Source organism: Cuculus canorus, chromosome 9 (genome assembly GCF_017976375.1).
Source record: "Cuculus canorus isolate bCucCan1 chromosome 9, bCucCan1.pri, whole genome shotgun sequence".
Taxonomy (NCBI): Eukaryota; Metazoa; Chordata; class Aves; order Cuculiformes; family Cuculidae; genus Cuculus; species Cuculus canorus.
Genome location: NC_071409.1, coordinates 13,683,094 through 13,705,480, shown reverse-complemented (window position 1 = coordinate 13,705,480; position 22,387 = coordinate 13,683,094). Strand labels below are relative to the sequence as shown.

Here is a 22,387-nt window from a genome sequence, read left to right as displayed (position 1 = left end):
ACCCCTCTCATCTGAGCTACAATTCTTTTGCCAAGTCAAGACCTTGCAGTTCTGATGCTATTTTTAAGGAATAAATATTCTTCCTGTGTCGCATACAAGAAAGCGGTAAGAGAAACTGGTGATCAGTACTGCCTTGGTTTTGAAAAGAGCTGGAAGGGACAGGAAGAGGGTTTGAGGGTCTAGTGTAACATCAGACAGTCAGCATTGTTCCCTAGCCGTCTGCCTTGTGACTGACTCTTTCACAATGTCCTGGGTGGCCTGTTGGCTGTGTCCCTTCCTCTCCTATGGCATTAATAGCTGGCAGGCTGGGAAATGCCAGCAGAGAGATGCCTTTTTACGTAGCTGGAGTAAAGTGCTGGTGGTCTCTGTGGGTGTGGAGAGCATCTAGACTCTGCCATGAGCATGACATGGGAAAGAGCTGTGGATGGCCAGGCAGGTAAGTTGAATGTGTCTCCCTGTGGGCGGCCTGCCGTTTGCTAGGCTTCACAAAAGGTGGTCTCTAGCCTCTTCCCTGAGTGAGGATGTAGCCAGCAACCGTGGTCTTTGCTGTGGTGGTGGGCAGCTTCCTGCGTTCAAGAGGAACACTACTCTCAAAAACTCTCTCCTGCAGCTCTAGAAACCAGGTGATATATGATTCCTCCTCTGTGACTGATGAAGTGTCCTGGAGCTACAGGGAGGGGTAGGGGTCTGGGGAATCTCTAGGAACAAGCATGTTACAGTGCAATAACCCCTCCACTGCCCCGGAGACCTCGTGGCATGCTGTCAGCCTGCTATACCAGATGCAAAATGGCTTTCCTTCATCATTCCTCAGAAGCTCTTTAAAATGCTCACCAATGCAAAGAGACGGTCTGGACCCAAACGAAGCTGCTTTGTGTTAAGAACCTCAGCAGACAGCATCCTGATATAAGTGTTATTTGAGGAGCTTGCAGAGTCTGGAAGTCTCCTGATCTCCTGCCACCATCCCAGAGGCATGTCTAGGGTTCCAGAGACCCCACAGGCAGGAGCAGGAGTGCTATCCTGAGTGATGGAGCAGCTCATCCCCCTCCCCCTGTACATACCTTCCTTTCATGCCCCTGAGCGAGCCGTCCTCCACAGCCTCTTGCCTAACCAGTTCAGTGGAATGCCTTTTCCCCAGACAGTTGCTGTGGTCAGAGTTTTCTTAACCTGCATCCGTCCCTCCCCACAAAAGGGAGAGAGAATTCCTTGCTCTTTTTTTTTCATTTGTCCTTTTTCATCTTCTGCAAGTCATCATGGGGATTTGCTATGTGTGGTTTGGTTAGGCACTGCTGAGCTACTTATAGGATGGGTTTCTGCCCCAGGGATGGTGATGTGGTGCTTTAGACAGAGCTGTGCCCTTTTGGGGCCTCAGCTTCATGAGCTGTGGCTGTCCCAAACATGGTGGCTACAGAAATTCTGGAGATACAGTATGTGTTTTGTAGTTTTAAAAGTGGCAGCTTATGCTCTAACTTTGCTATTCTGCTTTATACAGAGGTAGAAGAAAAACTGGGCTGTAGGAGATACTAGATGTGGTCCGTGTAGGAGATGGAGGTGTGGAGGATCTCAGCATCAGCCTTTGCATCAATGATGAGTCTCAGGGTTGGTATTTGGTGCTTTCCAGTGGAAATAAGAAACTTTTCCCAGGTTTAACCAGCTGTAGGCTCACAGAGGAGCCACCTCGGTCACCTTGCACAGGATACCTTTCTATGCTGCAGCCCAGCAAGGTGAAGAGGATTGGGGCTGAGGCCCCTGTGGAGCTACCCTTGCCCAAGGTGGCTACTGGCTCTCTTCTGCTTACTCTCAGCCCCAGTGCCGTGTAAATCAGCTCAGCAATTCATATTTCATAATCATGCACTGAACTCCTGGGTCCTTGGGAGTCTGTTATCTGAGGGCTGTGTCCAGGATCAGATGTGATCCTGTTGCATCTTATCCAATGCTTTAATATTAAAGCACAGGCTCTGATTTCCGTTAACTTTTAATTACTTGCTTAGAAGCGTTTTGCTAAGTAAGGAGAAGAGAACTTCACTTGCTGCAAGGTAATGGATGAGGAAGATGATGAAAACTATTTAAGGGATGGTGTGATGGCAGGACAAGGAGGACATCCCTGTGTACTGACAGCAGGGCAGGGAACTGGTGTGGCATGCACACTCTTGCTGAGCAATACAAGAAGAGGGTCTTGGTGCTGGGGCTGACTAAGGTCAGTTGTAGTGCGTGCTTCCCAGAGGTCTGGCAGGTGCCACAGCCTTGCATTTTGTCGACAAATGAGTTTGCACTTGAGGGATAAAACAGATTTGATAAGTAGGTGCAGAGAAGTGTGTTGTGTGGTCATCTGTTTCCATGGCTAAGTATTCCTGGAGTGACCATAGAAAGGAAGGAAGGACTTTGTACAGCACAGGGATATGATCAAAGCTTTTATTACCGCCTGGTTTGTGCTTGAGAGAGTTTGAAGCTTGCCAGGCTTCTCTTCTTTGTGAGTATTTGTTCATTCCATAGCTGTGCAAAGAAATCTGAGATTATGCAAAGGCATTTCCATAATGAGCAAATGCATTATTCTGTTGGAAGTTTCCATCCAGTACCTCTCTTCTTTGCAGTTGAACTCATAAGCTCTGCTAATTTAGGCTTGGCTTTGTAATCCTGCTGAATGTTTAATCTTCTGCAATGTAGGTCCCTCCAAACGATCTACTCATCACATTTAGGGCTGCACATCTAAATCCAGAAACGGTCAATACTTTTAGAGTGTACATAAAGAATGAATGCATTTGTACATTCAGTTTGGCCAAAGTGTAAAGACTTCTCTTATTCTGTCTGCAGTAAGGCTTTAAAGACCTATTCATGTTTCTTTAAAATACTTTCACTAGCTCCCTTTCCTGTGCTGTTTTGCCCTGGTTCTGTCTGCAGACCAGAGCTGGCTGCATTTCTTTTTGTAGGAATACAGCCAGTTGATGAGTATCATTACACCAACTTCTTATTTTTCATGCCAATTCCCTGAATTCTCAATAGTTTTGAAGAAAACCAATGGGTGATTTGTCTGCTGTGCTGTATTTAATTTTGGAAGCATATTTAAAATTCTGTTAAATATTTCTGCCCTGTCATTATCTTGCTTTGTATTAATCTTGGGAAGGAATAAAGTAATTTCAAGATAAAAAGCACAAGCCTACTGGAAAAAGGCCACGCATGAGATGGGGTGTTGTGAGTTTGTTCTGGCCTGGCCCCTTTGGAGGGCTGGCTGTAACTCCCCAGCTCCTATTGCTATGAGCACTTGAGATGAAGGAGTGTTGCAATTATGAGTCCTGTCATCTGCCTACATGCAAATAATTCTGAACAAAAGAAGCAGCTACTTCAGAAAACATCTTCCCTGAGCCGCTAGGCCTGCCTCCAAAGATTTCCACGGTGCTGCACATGCTACTTGCATAAGTTAGGAGCAATAATGCGTTGCAGTTATTTTACATCTTTAAAAGGTCTACACAAACACTTAATTAAAAGGCATCTTGATCTTGGAGCGACAGATAGTAGGCATTTATGCCTCTGGAGCAAGTTTAACGTTTGTGTTATCTTGATGGGAACTTCACTGTATGTTTCTATCGAGCTGATAGGATTCCCTCCCTCCTTCCCCTTGCTTTTTTTTTTTTTTCCTTCCTCCTCTTAAACTATAAACATAATTCCCGTATTTGTAGGGAATGCTTTGATTGTGTTAGAACCTATACGTGGTAAGCCCCTTGGATAGCTGGCATTCCAGCAAGCTGCAAAGCTGCAGCTTTTACACCAACAGAAGTGGAGTAACCACCCGCAAAGTTCATCTTCTTAACTTGGCTTGTTTTGTTTAATTTTTAACTGAATTGCTGGAGTAAGGGAGATGAGGTCTTTTTCTTTCATTAGCTGGAGGTACTGTGATGAATTGAATTGTCCATATCCAGCCAAATGAAAACTTTGCCAAGTTTTGTGGTATTTCCCTGTGAGGCGTGAGATGGATGGAGAGCATCCCAGTGCTGTTGCAAGCTGCAGTGCTGGCTGTGCCTTGGAGGGGTGGCCAGGTTCATGGGATATTCCTTTAAGGCTAAGACAAACCTGGAACACAGTCCTGGGAGCATCCTGCTCCCCTTCCGTGTCCAACATAGCCGAAGTGTCTGGGCTGCAGCAAGCTGTGAGGCATAGCTTTTGTTTTTAAAGTCCTCTCTTGCATTAATTTGAATTCTTGCTTTGAAGAAAATCTTACGAATTCAAAGTGTAACTATGTAAGTTGCTTTGTTGTTCTGCAGATCATCCTGCCTACAGTCCGGCTAATGACAATTTTTTCCTCCCAATATTTCATGAGAAGATTTTTCTGACTTAGGTAATGCTTTCTTCTGAATGTCTCTACCATCTGGTTTCCACCTCAGTGTCTCTGATTTGATAGCATTGAAATTAATGAGGGAGTGAATTGTCAGGCAGTCACAGAAAATTAAATCAATCTCTGTGAAGTGTAGATTAAGGAGTGGTTTGTGGCCTCGGTTAGTTTGCTTACTGCTGAATGAACTCTTTGCTAAGTGGCATCTGAATTTGCAGAGATTATTGAAAGATCAAAGCAGTTTTCAGTAACAAATTTACCTGTCACTCTAAAAGTATGGATTTTTATCTGCAGCCTGCTTAAACAGAAGGAAAAGGTACCCTGAAGCACCCTTCTTTCTCTTTGAGGGCATGGATGCGTATGGTGGACCTCATGGTGATGTCCAGACTGGATTGAAGTTCAGCTGATTGGAAATTAAAACTATTAATCTTCTGCGGAAGGTCTTGGGCCAAATAACTGAACTCCGTGGCTGTTCACTCTGTGGTTCTTTCCATACTGGTGGTGGACAGGGCATGCAAGAGCAGGCAGAGGGCACGCAGGCAAAGAGCAGCACTGCAAAACACAACACTTCAGCATAAGAGACAAGGAATCTTAAGGCTCCGTAGCTGCCTCTGGTTGTGTGTTACGGCCCAGTACACCCAATTGTTGTAGGATAACAGTAATAACTCGCATAAGAAGCATGAATGGCCACTAGTTTCAGGCTCAGGGTTTAAGTAGAGGTTTGGGAGACTGTTCTCAAGTTATTGCAAACTAAAATTTTTTTGTATTGGATTTTTGAATGAGGGCTTGAGTGGGAGGGTGTTGACAGCATAGCAGAGGCTGCCTGGGAAGCGCTGCTGTGATTGTGCGTTTATGAACAGTTTAGCATTTCCTGCGAGCAATCTGTAGTTTATACAAGATAAGGGAAGAACAACACTTTCCTCTCAGATGCTTGTGCAAGAACAACCTCGGTCTGTCAACAGTTGTAGCTGTAGTTAAACTCTGTTGTAGTTAAAAACAAAGACTCTCCAGTCTGTTGCTGTCTTCTGCTTTCCCCCTTCCCTGGCCCGAGCACTGTAGGTTATGCTGTGACCCTCTCCCACCTTCACCTGTGGAGGGATGGGACTGTCCACCCTGCTCAGGAGCAATTGTGATTAATTTTCTTCTCTCTTACTTTCGTAAAATATTTTATGAATATGTTTGGGGTTGAGGTGGGGAGGGTGGGTGTCAGGCATCCTGTGCTGGGCATTCAAGCGTCCAAAGATGCTCATATGGCAAAAATGCACTTTGAACGTTGAGGTTTGTTACTTTGATAAGAGAGCTGCTGACAGCAGAGCCTTGAACTCCCAGAGTCATGTCTCCATGCACGAGTGTATGCTGAGCCGTGGTTTTGCACTCATCTGTGCAAAAACATCTGCTGGCCAGTGGTTTTGCAGTCTTATCAGCTGCTTTGCAAAGATCTGTGTCCAGATGGTTGTTTCCTTTTACCCTTAAGCATTTTTAGTGAAAGCAACTGGTTTTTTTTAGGGACCCACTAGGATAAAAAACAAAGTGGAAAAAATTGATCACGCGTTTGTATGCTCTGTGCTTATCCTGCATTGCACAATAGCTTAGAAGTGAGTCCCTGCTGTCACATTTGGTGGGAATGGCCTCCCTTCATGGGGCTGGAGGGGTTTTGGTTGTACAGACAGTAGTGAAGGTGTGGGGCACCTTGCATCATCTCATCTGGAGAGCTGAATATCTCTGGAGGAGTGTCCTGTTCTCTTATTAAATGCAGCTTTGCAACTGGAGGCCAGAATCCCCAGAGGCTGCGTGCACCCTTCCTAAACCAATATTGCATAGTGGTTGTGAAGGGAACTGGTTTTGTTTCACAACTCCTTTCCACCTTCCCTCTCTGCTGCCCCTACAAAATGTTATCTCCTGACAAGATGCCATTAACTCTCTAATTAGCTCTAGGGATGTTCTGAGGAGATAACAAGGCTATAGGAGCTCAAATAAGCAGCATCCTCAGATGTTTACCAAAGGGTTGGAGGGCAGGCCTGTTGTGACAGCTGATTGCCTTGGGGAGAGTATGCTCCTTGGAAGAAGGAGAAGCCAACTTTTACCATGGGCAGAGCCAGGAGATGAGCTCTTCTCCTGACCTCAGTGAATCCCTGTCTTTGCCCCCTACTTTTAAAATGGGGAAAAATGTAGTTTGAAGTCCTTGGAAGAAAGGACTGATCCTCAGTACTAAGAACTTGCAAATGGATGTGTTTCTAACTTGAAGGCTCATGCACTTGAGTGCTTTGCAAAGGAACTTCTGGGCATCAGACTTGTCCCTGGATCAGTGGTGAGAAAGCTGTAAGGATATCAAATTTTGTTAGTGGGTGCAGCAGAGCCATTAACCCTGTGAAACCTGCAGGTGTCCATTCCTCTCCTGCATATAGATGATCTGCCTGGCCAGGATGCGCACTAGACTATGTCCAGGCAGCAGTGGGCAGGATGCTGCCTTTCAGCAGCACTTTTTATTTTTTGATTAGTTTTGTCTTATCATAGAAATTTTTTTCTTTTGAAATGGAACCCCCTGCTTCATTATGTGTTGAGTTCTTTTTTCCCCTCTTACTGGTTGTCTGAGCAATGAAGACCAACTCTGCATGAGTTTTCAGGAAGGTTACTGTTTTTTGAAGGTATTTTCTTTTTGCTCTTTAATCCGGCTGCCTGTTATTGCAGTTTATCACTTCTGTCCCTGTAAAGTCCTCACTGGAAAGACTCCCGAAGCCAACTGAGAGGCTTGGGGTTTGAGCATTCTGCAGTTATTCAGATGTAAAAAAAAATCCACAACGAACCACACATTCTATTTTTTCCCCTCTTCCTTCTGTTATCTCAGTCCTAATTTGTAAACATTTCAGAGCTGAGTGAATGTCACAGTTTGTGGTGACGTGGTTGATCCAGTTGCTATTTTTATGAGAGTGGAAAGGTCTGAGCAGATTTTTGTTTCGCCTTTGATCTGCACAAAATTCTGCATGAACCACCTAATGTGCAGGCAGGTGTGCATGCACACACGCCCCTTCTACAAGAAATTACACAATCACCAATTAACACTACAGTTGTGGTAATTACACTTTTATTTGTTGTGATTTAGCGTACTTACCTTGCAGCCAGGAGGGGTTATTGAGAACTTGTGAGTGGCACCAGTGAGAGATGTTGAGACAAACCATAGAATAGCATGAGGAAAGTGCATTCAAAAGAAAAAACCTGAATCAGCAGTTTGACTTGGCTGATTTTGGAAACCTAAGGGTCTTGTTTGCATATTATTTTGTTCTTCAACATACCAGCAGAAGCAACAAAATGTTGCCAGAAGCTTTCTAGAATATCCCAGTCAGACCTGGGAGCGTTGCAACTGAAACTTTCAAATCTAACTTGCAATTGTTGCTTTAGTTTCCTACAGTACTGGAGTTAAATACTTTAAAGAAATTTCCTTTCCTGATGCTGAGCTGCTTTTCTTTTTTTAAGCTCAATCCAACTGAGCACCTAAAGAGTGAAGTGCCAAGCACTGCATAACTCCCAATGCTTTGGGTGAATTTCTTTTCTAGTTTGTCCTTTTCCTGTTCAAGGAGGATGAGAGCAGTGGAGTTAAGCCTTGTTCATTTGGCCTCGGTGTGAAGTAATTCATTATAACATTTGAAAGGAGGACCTTTGACTGAATCTGTTTGCTTTTTCTGACTAAACTAATTGATTTAATAAGGTATAATCTCTATCTATGAAGATTGTCTTGCCATCACTTTTGACCATCACAATTGCAACAGGACTGATGATGGTGTTTGCCTTGGAGACCTGTCCAGAAGTGTTAGATAAATGTTAACTATTGCTGTCCCTTTGCAGAGATGCGAATATGCAGTTAGAGGAGGTGGGAGGTGTCCCTTTGGTTTTGTGACTTAGCCATTTAAGCATATACTACTTCAGGGAGTCAAGTTTCCCTCTGAGAGCGTCTAAGAGATGCTGCCTCGCTGCTGTTAGGTCCTTGAAGACTCATCTATGTGATTTATTTATTTATTTTGCGTCCGCAAAAAGAGAATCAAATGAGAGTCCAGGAGGTTTTCTTTCTCATGGTAAGGTAGAAGGGTGAGTTATCAAGCCCTTACTCTTTCCTTGAGCCATTGGCACCTGTATGAACATTTGAGGCTTGACACCAGCCTGAGAGACAGGAAGAAAAATTTTGTGAAGGAAGTGCATTCAGATCTGAAACCAGTGAAAGAAAATTTGGAACTTTGGCGTAATGAGAGGGATGCACTGTGCTTAGGCTGCAGCAGCGTTTGTGGGTGCAGTGTCTGGTACGTGCTCTATTACCTCCTATCACCTCTCCCAGGGTGGTGGTGACCTCCTTTGTGTCACTTGTGCATGACTGATTTGCAAAAAGCCACTTGTCCAGCATCCACTTCAAGGTGACCGCACAGGCTAATGCCTCTGAAACACTGAGCCAGGTTGGGGCTGTGTATAGAGGGCAGGGATTTGTGCTGACATGTCAATTTATTCATGCTATATACACTTCTCATGTTTGACATGCAGATATCTCTGGATAAACTTCCACATATCTCTGTGTAGCACATCTGGGTGTTGCTTCACCCACAACCACCTCCAGCCACCTGTGGGACAGAAGATAGCTAATATCCAACACAGTGTTGCATTAATGACTTGGAAAAGGAGGATCTTCTGAATTTCATAGCACAGCTAGTAAAAGAGGTTTTTGTAATGACTTGCTGAGGTTGGAAGATCTGTGCGTGTACCTTTTCCCCCTCTTTCTTTCCCCTCCATAGCTTTTGAATTCAAAAAATCCGCTCAGAAATCCACAAGTGACTTCCAGCCTCATGTCCTGCTCCATGCAAGCTTTGCAGTGGTGCTGCGAAGTGACCTGTTTGGCTAACAGTGCTGTGGCTGCTCCCTGCAAACCTTGCTTGTATCTCCAGATTAGCACTTACATGGATTTTTGGCTTGTGTGAAATCAGGTAAGCACATGAGGAGTAGCCCCTGATGTTAGGTGGTGAGAGGGAAGATGGGGAGAAGGGGAAGGGGCTGAGGCAGTGGTCTCCTGAATTGTTCCTCTGATGTAGAAAACCTGCTGTTTAATCAGCAGGCTCTTGCTGAGAGTTCTGGAGTGCTGGATGTGTGTGTGGCCCCAGCCTCGGCTGGGCTGTTGCTGGTGGTGGTAGGTAGGGTTCTCCTTTGTCTGGGCAGGGCTCAGCGCTCCTCTCTGCAGCCCATTCTTGGAAGCACCTCCTAGCGTTGTACTCAGTGAGGAGGAATAGGGAAGATGCACTGGAAATGCTTGCAACTTATTTTCTTTTGTGCCAGCAGTCCTCTGTTGAGCTGTGCTTCTAGGGTTAGAACTGCGTGATTCACCTACCTTGCTCCTTATGAGGAGGAGCTGTTGCAGGGTAGGGAAGACGCTGTGATCCTCCGTTCTGTGTTTGCTCTGGTGTCAGTCTCTGTCTGAAGATGTGTTTTGGCCCATTTCATTTGTGGCAGCTTTGTGAAAGTGCTGCCCGTCTCTAGACTGAAGAGAAGCTAGTGCAAGCTTGCAGTGTCCTCTGATTCACAGGTTGGCAGGAAGTCGATGGTGTCTCCTTCTGCTGCCTTATGCTGGGGTAGACAGCCTGGGGAACAGTTAAGACCTTGAGCAGTGCAGTCTGCTTACTTTTATCTCCCTGTGAACCTGGAGTCTCCTCCTTAGAAATGCTGGGGTTAAACGATGCCCAAAGGCGAGAGAGTTGGCATAGCAGCAAGCAGGAGCACTTGCTGCACAAAAACTTTTCTGTATGGAGATGTTGAGGCCGTGGGTGAGTTTCAGCCTTGCCAGGGACCCTTCTTCCCCTGTAAACCACCTGTGAGTTGGTCGCTCGCCAGCCGCAGCGTGAGGTCTGCAGTTTGTGCTGGTACTCAGCAATTAGGCACCAGTCTACTTCACACCGGGTCCTTAAATAAAAGTCTGAAGTGCTGTCATTAGGCTGGGAGGGCAAGTGGCTGTGCTCTAATCTGGATGTTTGGTTTCCTCTGTTTCCCCCTCCCCACCCCTTTAAAAAGGTGTTTTGTTTCTCCTTGCTCCATGGCGCTTACCCAGTCTTTGGGAGCCGGCAAAATAAGCTGGCTTTTGTTCTCAATGTGCATCCTACTCGCTTGTCGGGACAGGGGCAGACCCTTACCAGTGGGGCATTTCAGAGTGGCTTCAGGTAAGCCAGCCCCACTCCTGGAGGGCTCACGCAGCCACCGTGCTCTGGGCCTTTCCACTCAGGACGGGGGATTTTGCTTGTTCAGAGTAAAATCACAGTGAGACCTTTCTGATCTGCCTATCTGCTTGCTCTGTTCTTCCACAGATAGGGAAAGCACTTAGCTGAGACTCAGTTTTTCTTTTCAAAACCTTTAATTTGCTGCAGGCGCATCGTCTAGATCATTTTTACTGAACAGTAAAATGATCCCAGCAACTTTTAACGTATATTAATTCAAATTATGAATCTCTGGACAAGTCGTGGGATTTTATTTCTTAGTATTCCTGTTTATGAGTGCAGTTATGGCACGTTAGAAGCGATTGGAAAGGAGAGGGGGGGGAAAAAATGTAGCTGGAGGGATGTCCCCTGAATACTGAACTCTTTGGCTGTCAGCGTGTATGAAAGTGCACAGATGACAGAGAACACAGCTGGATTACGGTGCAAGAAAAAGTGATTGCTTCTCAGAAAGTTCCCTGTAGGTTTTGTCCAAAACCTGCGTGCTGCAGCAGCCGGAGGCTCGGCTGTGTTACTGCACCACCAGTCTTAAGTGCTGCATCTTGATCCTTTCCTGAACACTTTGGGCTTTGGTAAAAGCAAAGCCTGTGCCCACAGAAAACCCTGAAGTCTTCTCAGAAAATAAATATGTAGAAGTTTCATGGAGCTGCTCCTACGGAGCAACTTCATGGCTGCCTTGAGTTTCCAGATTCGTAGAAAAGTGACAGGGCAAGGTTATGGTTTCCTTTATTTTCTCCCTCTCCTTTTTCTTTTTTTTTTTTTCATTTCCCCCCCTTCCCTTTGCTTTTTAGAGATTGGTGATAAGGAATTCTAACTACTTAATGAGCTGGGAGAGGCCTCTCTCCATTGGAGTGGAGGACTCCAGGTGGCACTTTGACAGATTGGACAGGTAAGGCAGGAGAGCCCCACCTCCTCCTCCTTGCCTATAGTTAGGTATATAAGGGAAACTTCAATTATGCAGAGAGGCACACTCCGAATCCTGTTATCTTCCAAGTAGCATCCCATATTTTTAGGATCTTCAGGGGGGTGGGAGGCGTTTGTCAAAATCCTGGAGCCAGAAGAAAGAACAGCAGCATTGATCAATTTGACTGCTAACATGTTGTACCTGGAAAACAATGCCCAGTCCCAGTATAGCGAGGTAAGGTTTCGAGGTTTGAACTACCATAATTTTAAAATATTTTATTTTTTTTTAGTGAATGCATGCAATTTCTTCACACCTGTAGTCCTGAAGTTAGGTGTGGAATATACGCTTGTTTTCTTGCCACTTTTGCACTTTGTAGTGGGAAGCAGAGTTTGGGCTATATACTGCAATGAGAGTGAACTTTGAGTTGGGACAGTAAATTTGTTTTGGGAACCTTGATCAGCCAAAGATAATTTTATTTCATTGGAGAAGCAAGGCAAAGCAGTCGCTTACCATGGGCAATGCAAATGGATTGCATTCCTGCAGCAGTCTGAACAGTATCTGTGTTAACTAAATTAGTAATATTTTAGAGTGAAAATTTCTGCTTACTTTTAAGAGCGGACAGTATCTAGGAAATAACTAAAAATGAATTATAAACCCCTTCTTAGATTACCTTTTTGAGTAAAATAACATGCAAACAAAGGTTCTCTGCTGCAAATATTGCATTAGCGTCCACACCAATAACCCTTTTACTTGGTGCTATTAATACCTTTCCCCATGGCTTGAAGCAGCAGCAAGACGTTTTATGCAGAGTGTTTGTCTAAACATATCATATGAGGATGAATGCACGTATAATGGATGCATTTTCTTTCTACAGCCTTTTGCACCTCATGGGTGCAAGTAGAACACAAACACCAGATGCAGCTTTGATACTTTATTTTATTTTATTTATTTAATTGTTTTTAACCAGCTGGGCCGATGCTTTGTAAGGTGGAAGTGGAGAGAATTACCACATGCTGTGCAAATCTTTGAAGAAGTTACCTGGGGTTGAGGGAGATCTAACAACAATATTGGTTTACATTCCAGCGGAGACAGCAGCTGTGTTGACACTCATCAGAATGGCAATGCAGCAAAAGCTCCTCTGTGTGTGTGTGTGTGTGTGTGTGCACGTGTGTATTCCTGGCAAAAAAGCTTTGAGGTCTGAAGCAGACAGAAGCTCAGCCACTTCGAAAAGAAAACAAAATATGAATTGCAAAGCTGAGAGTACATCTAGGAGATATGATAACTGCTGAGGAAAAGCCTGTTAAAAGTACACTTGGGACTTGCATGCCTGGGATGGCAGCTTTGTGACTTGGGGAGAGCGAGGGGTAAAGTGAAACTGATATGCTTTCCATGTCCCCTCTCCTGCAAGGAGTGCAAACACCCAGCGTGCGCTCAGTTCCTAGCTGCTGCTGCTGCACATCAGACTTGAATTGGTGACTCTTTCTTTTCTAAGTTAATTATAAACTCTTAAATGTGGAGAGAGCACTTCTTTGAGTGTTTGCTTGGCATTATTTGTCTGCTGCTATCTGATCAACTTTCGCTGAATAGCAGCGCTCAGGCTGTGGAGTCCCTATGGTTGACTTGCTGGGCTCATCTGTCAGAAGCAATGTGCTCAGGAGCGTTCTCGCTCCGCTTAAATGCCATTCATCGTCGTTGCTGTCAGTGGAGCATTTTTTCAAAAGGCCTTAGCTCTGATTTTTATTTATTTTTTTTTAATTCCACCTCACTTGCCCTTTCTTGGATTTGAACTCGGAGCACTGACTTTGTTCATTCAGCAAAGTGAGTGCACTGGGGAAAGAAAATGTGGTTAACGTTGACTTGGCTTCGTTTCTGAGAGTAGATTTTTCTAAAGACTTGCCTTGAGAGACAGAGACTTGTTAATGCTCAATTCAGATGTGTTGGTGATGATGCACCTCGGGTGCCCTAAACCTGAAAACTTGCTGTGGGCTTTGGCATGATCTCCTTAAAAAAGAAATTTTTTTAAAAAAACTCTCATTGTGGAAATAGAAGTATCATTATCCTGAAACTTTTGCTTGCTCAAGTTCGAATGTTAGGACCATTGCTGGGTTGGGAAGAAGGTGGCCATATAACTCATGAAAAACTTGGTACAGACTATAGGGTTTTTTGTTTAACAATAGACAGAAGTGGGAGAAGTCAATTCCTACCCCCACTGAAATACAGTTTTAAAATGGAGTGCAAGGAGTCCTCTCTGACCTAAAGCCTATTTCTCAGGGTACTTTGCTCAGGCACTGCAGGATGCTCGCTGCCTGCTTGCAGAGGTTGAGCTCTGCCCTCTGCACCCGCCAGCGGTGCAGTGTGTTCCACCCCGCTGCCTGGGAACCGGCCCTTGTGCCAAGCCCCAGTGCAGGCTACATGATTAGAGTGGTGAGCTTGCACTCGCACCCATGGTCGTAGAGCACCCCTGCCCATGAGCGCAGTGCTGAATGCTGCAGTGAGATGAGGAGTTTCTCCTGAATGGGCAAAATCTTCTTGAAAAAAGCTGAGAGGGGGAGATGGTTGTTGCAGTGAATCACAGACCTGAAAGGCTAGAGGTGGAACCTACCCCAACTACTTTTCCAGCTTAATCTAACCCAACATTTGATCTGGGTTGACTATAAGAACAATTAAGCTCTTTGTTGGCAGAGCACTGGACTTCATGACCCTGGAGATCCATTTCTATATGTTTGAAAAGGAGACAGGCATTGGGGCAATTATAATGGGGTGATGAGGTTCTATAAACAGGAACCTGTTGGATCTCATTGTGTCTTCTCATCGGGAATTTTAGGTGTTGTGCAGAAATGTTTGTAGGGGCGCATGCACAAAGTTGGGTGTGAAGAAGCTATCTGCAAGTTTGTCCAGCCTTGTCCGAGTTTCCTGGGTGCAGGAAAGGGAGGATGATCGCAATAGAGATTCCCTTTGAAGACCCTGGATTCTTCTGCAGTTTGGCTGAGATGATGATGCAGAGTTTAGAGTATTTGTTAAAATCAGTGTTGCCAAAAGAATAAGCATATCTTGTTCAAACACTGCTAAGAGATATGTGCTGTGACTTTTGATTATATCCTTCAGCCTTCCCAAAGATCTTCCTGCTTTTAGTGGGAGAGAGACAAATAAAAGAATCTCTTTTCATTAAGGTTTTTATCATATATTTGCGAGAAGAGTTGGAGGAAACTAGTTTTATACTGAAACATCTTGTGCTCTGCTTTATGGGTTTTTTTGGCAGCACTCCTTCACACTTTAAGCAAAACCGAATACAATTGCTGCAAATACCTTTGAGGGTTCAGATAGCATGCTCAGAAGGGTGCATATTTGGGTTTGCCTTCCCTCCCCCTTAGCTATTCAAGTAATAATTTAGGTGCATATGTCTGAGCTGTAGTGTCCTGGATGGGTGTCCTTCCTCTTTGCAGGAGCAGACGTGGTTTCTCTGGTGTGGCCTGGAAGGATGCCCCGAGGGAGCTGGACCTTCTCAGTGTGAGAAATATTTCTTGCACTTATCTGGGACATTGGTTCAGCAAACAATAGTTTAAGGTGAAGGAAGCTGGGAACTGAGCTTGAGCTCATTTTTGAGCATCATGTTTGTTGCGCAGTACAAGTGTGACTGGGTTTTGTTATCCTGGCTGTCAGCCCGGATTTGGCTGTGAATCACCAAAGAGGACAAAGCTGTGGCTCCTCAGGTGCTGCTTTCCTTGGCTGGTTTTGCCACATGGCAGTGGTCACTGTGACTGCATTCGGCAAAGGCTCTTCCTCTCCCACCATCATTCAGTCAAACCCAGAGCTAAAGAAGTTGTCTCTGAAGGACACTGTGTGGTAACTGCCCAGGAGAACAGCCCACCCGCTCCCTTCCTCTTGTCTGGAGGTACCAGGAAGAAAAGCTCATCTATGCAGTAACTTCTGCACCTCACGTACCAAGATACCTCTTATCCCAGGGTAAAAGCACTTAGAGGCTACATGAAGCCTAATGAGTTTCTCAAGAAAGGGTCTAAACCTGACCCTCTATTCTGGTCCTTCCTCCTCCCACTTGTGATGATGTCTTGGGGCTTTGCTGGCACTGAGTAGGGAGCAAACTTCTGATTCCTGAGAGGAAACCTCTTGCTGAGTTGTGCAAGGTTCAGGTATGAGTGCTGTGTCTTCCAGTGGCCTCTGACTATTGAAAAGATACCAACACCCCACAGGTTTGGAGCAAGAAATGGGATGATGCATTGGGCATTGCATTCCTTGATGGTGTCCAGCTACAGTTCCAGCTACGCTTCTTGTGTATCCATCCTTCGTTTTTGCTGTAATTGCATTTGAGGGACTAAAGGTTTTGCCATGTGGCATCGTCTGTGCAGGCTTGTGAGGCATATGTCTCATCCTTGGGCTGCATAGGTCTTCAGCAAGGATGTAGAGGCGTTGTATAACCAACTGCCTCAGTTTTTAAAACTGTGATCAAGTTGTAAAGATTTACCCGGAGATAGAAAAGTAAAGGTAGACTCGTATATGCCTGTATCTTTTGTTTGGAGAGACTAAGTAGGCGCTACTGCCCTGTTTGGATCTGCCAGTGAAGACATTGAAGTAGCCCAGAGAGGTGGGCGGTAGGAAGCTGAGACCTGGCTCTTGCTGTGTGCTTTTACCTCGTTCTTAGCTAAAACAAGAGGATTATTCTGGTGCAGAAACACAGGGAATGGCAAGAACAGAGTGTGTTTCCAACAAGGGTCTAACAACTTGTAATCGAAGCAGGTTTGTCATGCCATGTCTGCTGTCTTGTAATAGGGTATTGAAAAGCTTTGGTGGTATCAGTCTTGAAAGCAGAGGTAACGTGACCACACATTGAGCAGCTAAGCAGAGGTGTTACCTGGAGAAATCCTCTCTTTGCTTTAGGTGGAAGGACTTGGACCTCACCAGTCTCGGGCTGTGGGTGTAGACCAGAAATAAATGATTTTAACCTGCATGTGGGTGGAAAGAATGAATGTGTGTCCTTTTAATAGGCAAAAATGAAACCTGATGATGTTTTCTCCATCTGCACAGTTTTAACTTCTCAGTGTGTGGCATGCCACGCTTCCACAGAAATCAGGATAGTTTGGCTGTGCGCAAAGTAACACACATTTTTATTTGCACTGTAATACGATTACCCTGAACAGCATATTGGAAACTGTATCTCCGTTTTGCAGTTTTCTGTGCCCAAAATGAGGATTAATAGGAGCCTGAAATTAGGGACAGGGGATCTTCTCAGTTGCTGGTAAATTGTTAGCTTGCTTCATTTTGCAAGAAACTAGTACTAGACATTTTCTAGAATGAAAAGTTTTTCACTGTGAGAGATAGGAAAGAGCTGCCAATGTAGTGCAGTGAAGATGTTCTATGTCTTCAATGGGTGGTTGTGACTGATGACCCATTTTTGTTTGCTGTAAGCTGGCTTCAGTTGAGACCGGACAAAATCATCTATATACTTTCTTTTCAGGATTACTCCTTGGGGAATACAAGAACAGTTCTTTTGACTGCTTATCCTTAACAGTCTGAACGCTTGAATTTTCCACAATGTCACCAATACCTGCAGTCCGAATTCTTCAGACACAAACCCCTCTGTATTACTGTCTATCTCAGTCAGGAACTGTTTTTCTTTCTTTTTACTTTGTGTTTTTTAAAAACGAAGTAACGGTTTTAAGTGAAGTGAAATTGCTTTTCTTCTCTCCTTGTCCCTGAGTGCAGTAAAACAACAGAAAGAGGTTTTTTCTGTCTTGTGTGCATTTTGATGCATCTGGTGGCAACATTTTGGATTGCACCTGCCAAGTTATGTCTAGTAGGAGGGTTTATTTCTAGTCGCAGTTGTTGTCTATGAGACAGAGGCCTCACTAGTTCCATGAGGAAGACGTGGTATCTGCAACAGGAAAGCTGTGGATGTGGGATGTGAGAGGGTGTAAACCATTTACTTTTTCGCTTGCTTTCCTCTGGAAGATGTTGGCTATGACTAGTGGAGAAACTACTTATTACATTATCGTGAAGGGCTGAATAAAAGTGGGTGTTGCCTGGCTCAAGGCAATTTTTAAATTCTATTTACAAAATGTTCCCACTGGAAAAAAAAATTCTGGAAACGCTTCAGAAAGGAGCTCTTGCACTGATGGATTTGTACTAGACACTGTTAAGCCCTGTTGTTTTTCTGGCAGTGCCTCCAACGCCTCTTGAACGTGCAGAGTAAGCAATAAAATGAATGCAACTCTTTGAACGGATGGTTGTATAAATGATCAGAAAGGAGAAAAACTTCTCATGTACTAACAGCAACACTCTGTTCCATCTTTTCAACAAAGAAGTGAGCTCAAGGTCTTTGTGCCACTTAGTCTGGATTAGTTTCAAGTCGCTTTTGGTATCAAGTGGAATTAAGAGCAAAATAATTTCTTTCCAGGATGTTGAGAATCAACTTTTTTAAAATTACGTGAGCTTTCTAGATTCTTTGTTGTCTTGGTGGCATGGTTAACTTGCAGTCCCATGGCAAGTAGTTGAGGCCATGATCTTCAGAGTGATACGTGAATTCAGCCATAGTCAGGCACATGGATGGGTCTCTCCAAGTGAATGAACTTGCTGTTCTGTTTGGGTTTCTAAGTTATAGTATTAAATGATTTCTGAGACATCTTCCCATCTTCAGTATTCCAAATGGAGCTTCCCATCAGAGCTTTGCTGTGCTTGGAGAAGATGCTGTAACTGTTGGAGGAGTTAAAGCTGCTTCTCGGTAGGGGTAAACCATGGCATAAAGCCTTAGGAGAACAGCCCAGGACAAACAAGAGTTTGCAAGTTGTGATTTGGCTGTGAGTTACTGAGAAGGAAGTGCAGTGAAATGTAGGGGTGAACCTATTTCTTATAAACACACTGGCTTCTGGGGGAGAGTCCCAGCTGCCTTCTTTTAAAGAGCCTATGAGGGGCTTTCCAGGTTTAGCTTAGCTGCTTGCAATTACCTTGAACAAGGAGCAAATAGAGAAGGAAGAGATTTGAAGTGATTGGGGATTTATTTCTGCAAGGCTTCTAATATAAGGAGTAAAATCAGTAAGAAATGACTGTTCAGGAAGTCTTAGATAAGACACGTGAAAGCCTCAGTTCCTTGGTCTTGGCAAAGTAAACTTGAATCCTCTTCAGGAACTTGAATCTAAACTTGATTATTTTAGTTCAAATTATTGACCATTTGTATGAACTCCATGTACAGACTAGCAAGAAAAATATAGGAGATGATGGGGAGGGAGGGTTGGTTTTTAATTTGTGCTAGGTTTGAGTGATTTGGGAATTGATCCAAGAACAATCAATGATATCTTGTATTTTTGCAAATCCCCTGCTGCTGCTGTTTCACCTGGAGCCTTAACAGTACAACTAAAGGACTAGTGTTTTAACCAGGATGTACGTGTTAGTATCTAGAATAGATGGCTAGAGGTGTGATATATCTCTGGGCCTGTGCTCGGTCGACCGCCCTGTTTGGAAGTGGCCCCAAGTGGCAAGGCTGAGCATGCTTGAAAATTAATGCATTGATTGGAGCCCAACAGCCTCTTGGGATTTATTCCAGAGTTTGGATCCGGATTAAACTTCCCCCCAAGGACTTTGGAAAGTGGTATACGAGAGGACCTAGTGAAATTTGAGAAGAGTCCAACTTCCTCAAGATGGCAAGATGATGAATGTTTTTACCGAGGGCAAGAGAGTGGGAGGAAACGCCCAGTTTAGGGAGGGAAGGGGAAATATTTTATGGTGGGGTAGCGTCTGGGAATGAAAGGGATGGATTGTGTCTCGGCAGATATGAATCTTTCCGTTTTAATCCACATCTAGGAAGTAAACATAAAAAATCCTCCTGACTGCGGGGAACAGGGAGAAGGGATGAGGTGCAGCACTAGGTAGGCTTTTGGGCTGCGCTGCTGAGGCAGAAATCCCTGTGCTACAAAGCTGCAGTCCAGCTGCATAAAGGACCTGATGCAGAGGGCTGGTGTGCAATGCCTCAGGAGCAGAGGCGAATAGAACAATAGGAATAGGCGGATGCACACTGTCAGCTTCTAGATTTATAGGACTTAAGTATGCTGCCAACAAAAATGTCAAGTCAGCAAGTGGATCTCTCTGCTGCATGGGAAATGACTGAAGTATTTAATCATTTTGCCTGGCTTTTTTTTTTTTAGTAAATGTTAAGATGTCTTCATGCATCACAAATACTTTTTGGGAGTGTGATTGCTCAAAGAAAAGAATAAAATTCTGACTGACTATTCTGTAAAATCTGGATTCTACAGATTTAAGTTGGGTCCTTAACATATTCTATAGCTTCTACGATCCTCCACTGTGATTTCTCATTGCTGCAGTTTTACTCTGCGTTTTATCCATGGCATAAATACTGACTCCTTCAGTAGTGCTGGTGGTGACTGAAGCTAAATAGATGACTGAATTTCCCTCTACCCTCTTTCAGAGACGGTGCTTATCGTGCAGATAAGCATGCAAGAAGCTCTTAGAAAGGAAACTAGAGAATGCACTGGCTAGGTGTGATCTAACATTTTGCAAACGGGAAACTACTGCTTGAATATTAAGGTGAGAAAGCTGTTGAGACAAGCTTTAGTCAGTCCACTATGCTGTGTGTCAGAAAGGAACTGTGAATATTCAGGTTGAAGGGGTAGAAAGTTTAATGTGGTATTGGATGGAAATTAGTAGGTCTGTTACTTAAAAAATCTGGAAGACCTCCTTTCTGTCTCTGGCTATCAAAATCGCATGCTGTCTGCACAAATTCCTTGTAGTTATTTTAGATAATTTGCTTATTGCATGAAGCAACCACTAAAATTATAGAAGGTCTGTTTAAGCAGAAAATATTCCTGCCTTTCTGTTAGAGTGAGCAGTTCCATATCAAACTATGAATCAATCTGTGAAGTTCTAGGTTTGGATAGTGAAAGACCTATCCAGCTGGATACCGCAACTGTACAGCTCTGAAGCTGTGCCTTGTGTAAGTGACCATGGCACCACGTGTCTTAGTATTTGCTGAAGCCAGCAGTATTGGACAGGAAGGGAAGTACTGAAAAGTGGGTTTGGCTGTGCTGTTAGACATTGGAAGGCCAATCTCGGAGAGCCCTGTGGAAACCCTGGGTGTGTAGAATATCTGATACAGTGATTTAAATTGTTGGGGAAAATATTCTGTTTGTAAGGCTGACAGAATGAAGTCACTGTGGGAAAAAAACCAGCCTTTGTATACACATCGTGTCTGTATACACCCACACACACACCTCTCTCTCAAAGACCAATTTTTGGATCTGGTGTATGCACAGTCTGGTACCTTTGGAAAATGCTGTATAAAACTCCTGCTCTTCTCTTGGGACTAGACTGCAGCAGTGATATGAAGCTGTGTTTCGAACATGTACCATTCAAAAGGGGTGGTTAGGGTCTCCTGGATTTGTGTGTTGTGCTGTACTGAACCCCAAGGTATCGTTGGGAGCAGGTAACACCAGGGTGGTGGAGGTCAGGAACTGCTTTTATTTTGTGTATTAAGTGTTGAAAGGCAAAGCCCTGCCTCCTTTTGTTCTCTGCAGTTGGGGAGCAAAGTTGGAATTCGGCAACCAACCTTCTTGACTCCCCACTCGATCTGGAAAGCTTCTCAATCTGCTGCGTGGTGCTAGGTTGGACTTTGAGAACATCATCCAGCAGTTTTCTCACCTGATTTGGAGAGATTAAATGGCCAAATATGATAGACAATCCAGCAGATCTTCCTTTTAATCTACAGGAGCTCTGGTGTAACATTTTTCCTTTACTTGCTCTAACTTGTTTTAATTTGCCCTTTGCCCTCCTATAACTTTTCTTATGAATTCTTATATTCTGTAGTTGCACCATGCTTCAAAGAGTGTGTGTAGGGGAGTTGTGTGCCTTTTTTTCTTTTTTTTTTTTTGTGTATGTCTTTAACCGCTTGACTTATTTAACTTGCAGATGATGTGAATTTCTTGTTCTGACTAAAATAAGTTGGAGTATTTTTACCTTGGTGTCTGATTCTGATTTTTCTTGAGTATAATGACGAATTTGGGAGCTAACCCCAATTCCTGGTGCTATTCTGACCCTGATTGTTGATTGTCCTTGTGCCCTATGGCCATACTTCTGCGGTTACAGTGTCTGCAGCCTTTTACTGTGGATGATACACAGATATCCTGTCCAGCCTAGTGCTGCTCTCTCAACACAGTAAAATGCTGCATGTCTGAAATGACTGATAACCATCAATGGTTACTGTTCAGTAAATGGTTCAAGAAACAAGGCAGTTTTAATCAACTACTGGAGTCTTCCTCTCCAGTCCCTACTTCTCTTCACCTACATTTTTTGTGTTTTAATTAGTTCGTCTTGTATTTAAAGATTTATTTTAATTTTTTTTTAATCCAAGTTTTCAGCATGGGTGTGCAAACTCAGCACAGAGGATTTCTGGGCATCTAGCTGAGCTGTGATCCTACAGCTCTTCTCAGTAATTGAAATCAGGCAAAAATGAAAACATTTTGCCTGATTTCAGTTGAAATCTTGCTGAAATCTTGCAGTTCTTTTGTTTTTCATGATGTAGGTCTTTGTCTTCAGTTATGTTTACATCTCTTGGGAGCATGATGGGATGCCTTTCCAAACTGTCTATTCTTCATGGCTCTTCAGATCTTTGTTGTGTTGTCCAGCTGGCGAGCTCCAGGAGAATGTAGGAAACTCCTGGCTTCTGTTTTAGTATTAGGAAGCTGAGTGTTTGGGTTATTAATCAATTTGCTTTAAGATCATGGCGTTCTGATGTATCATGATTTCTTGCATCTCGTGGAGATGATATGGTATGATTTTCTTTTTTTCCCCATGTTCTCTTCTTGTTTATATTTTTTCCAGTTGTGTGTCAAATGGCTGTGCATGAGCTCAGAGTAAAGAAATTACTGTCGGGGGTGGGGAGGGGGCAGGAGGGTGCGCGGGTGTGGATCT

General features: G+C 44.0%; 1 protein-coding gene across 6 annotated transcripts in view; it reads left to right on the top strand.

Moving 5' to 3' along the window:
* Positions 1-22,387, top strand: part of TP63 (tumor protein p63) — a 253,148-nt gene that overhangs the window by 171,889 nt on the left and 58,872 nt on the right. For 2 of the 6 annotated variants that reach the window (XM_054074426.1, XM_054074423.1), the window contains exon 1: positions 11,515-11,692. The exons of 3 other annotated variants lie outside the window; for them this stretch is intronic. In XM_054074426.1, the coding sequence (XP_053930401.1) occupies positions 11,651-11,692 (42 nt within the window). In that variant the 5' untranslated portion in view covers positions 11,515-11,650. Of the gene's footprint in view, positions 1-409; positions 437-11,514; positions 11,693-22,387 lie in introns of those variants that run through there. One more of the 6 variants, XM_054074424.1, reaches the window with a different exon arrangement.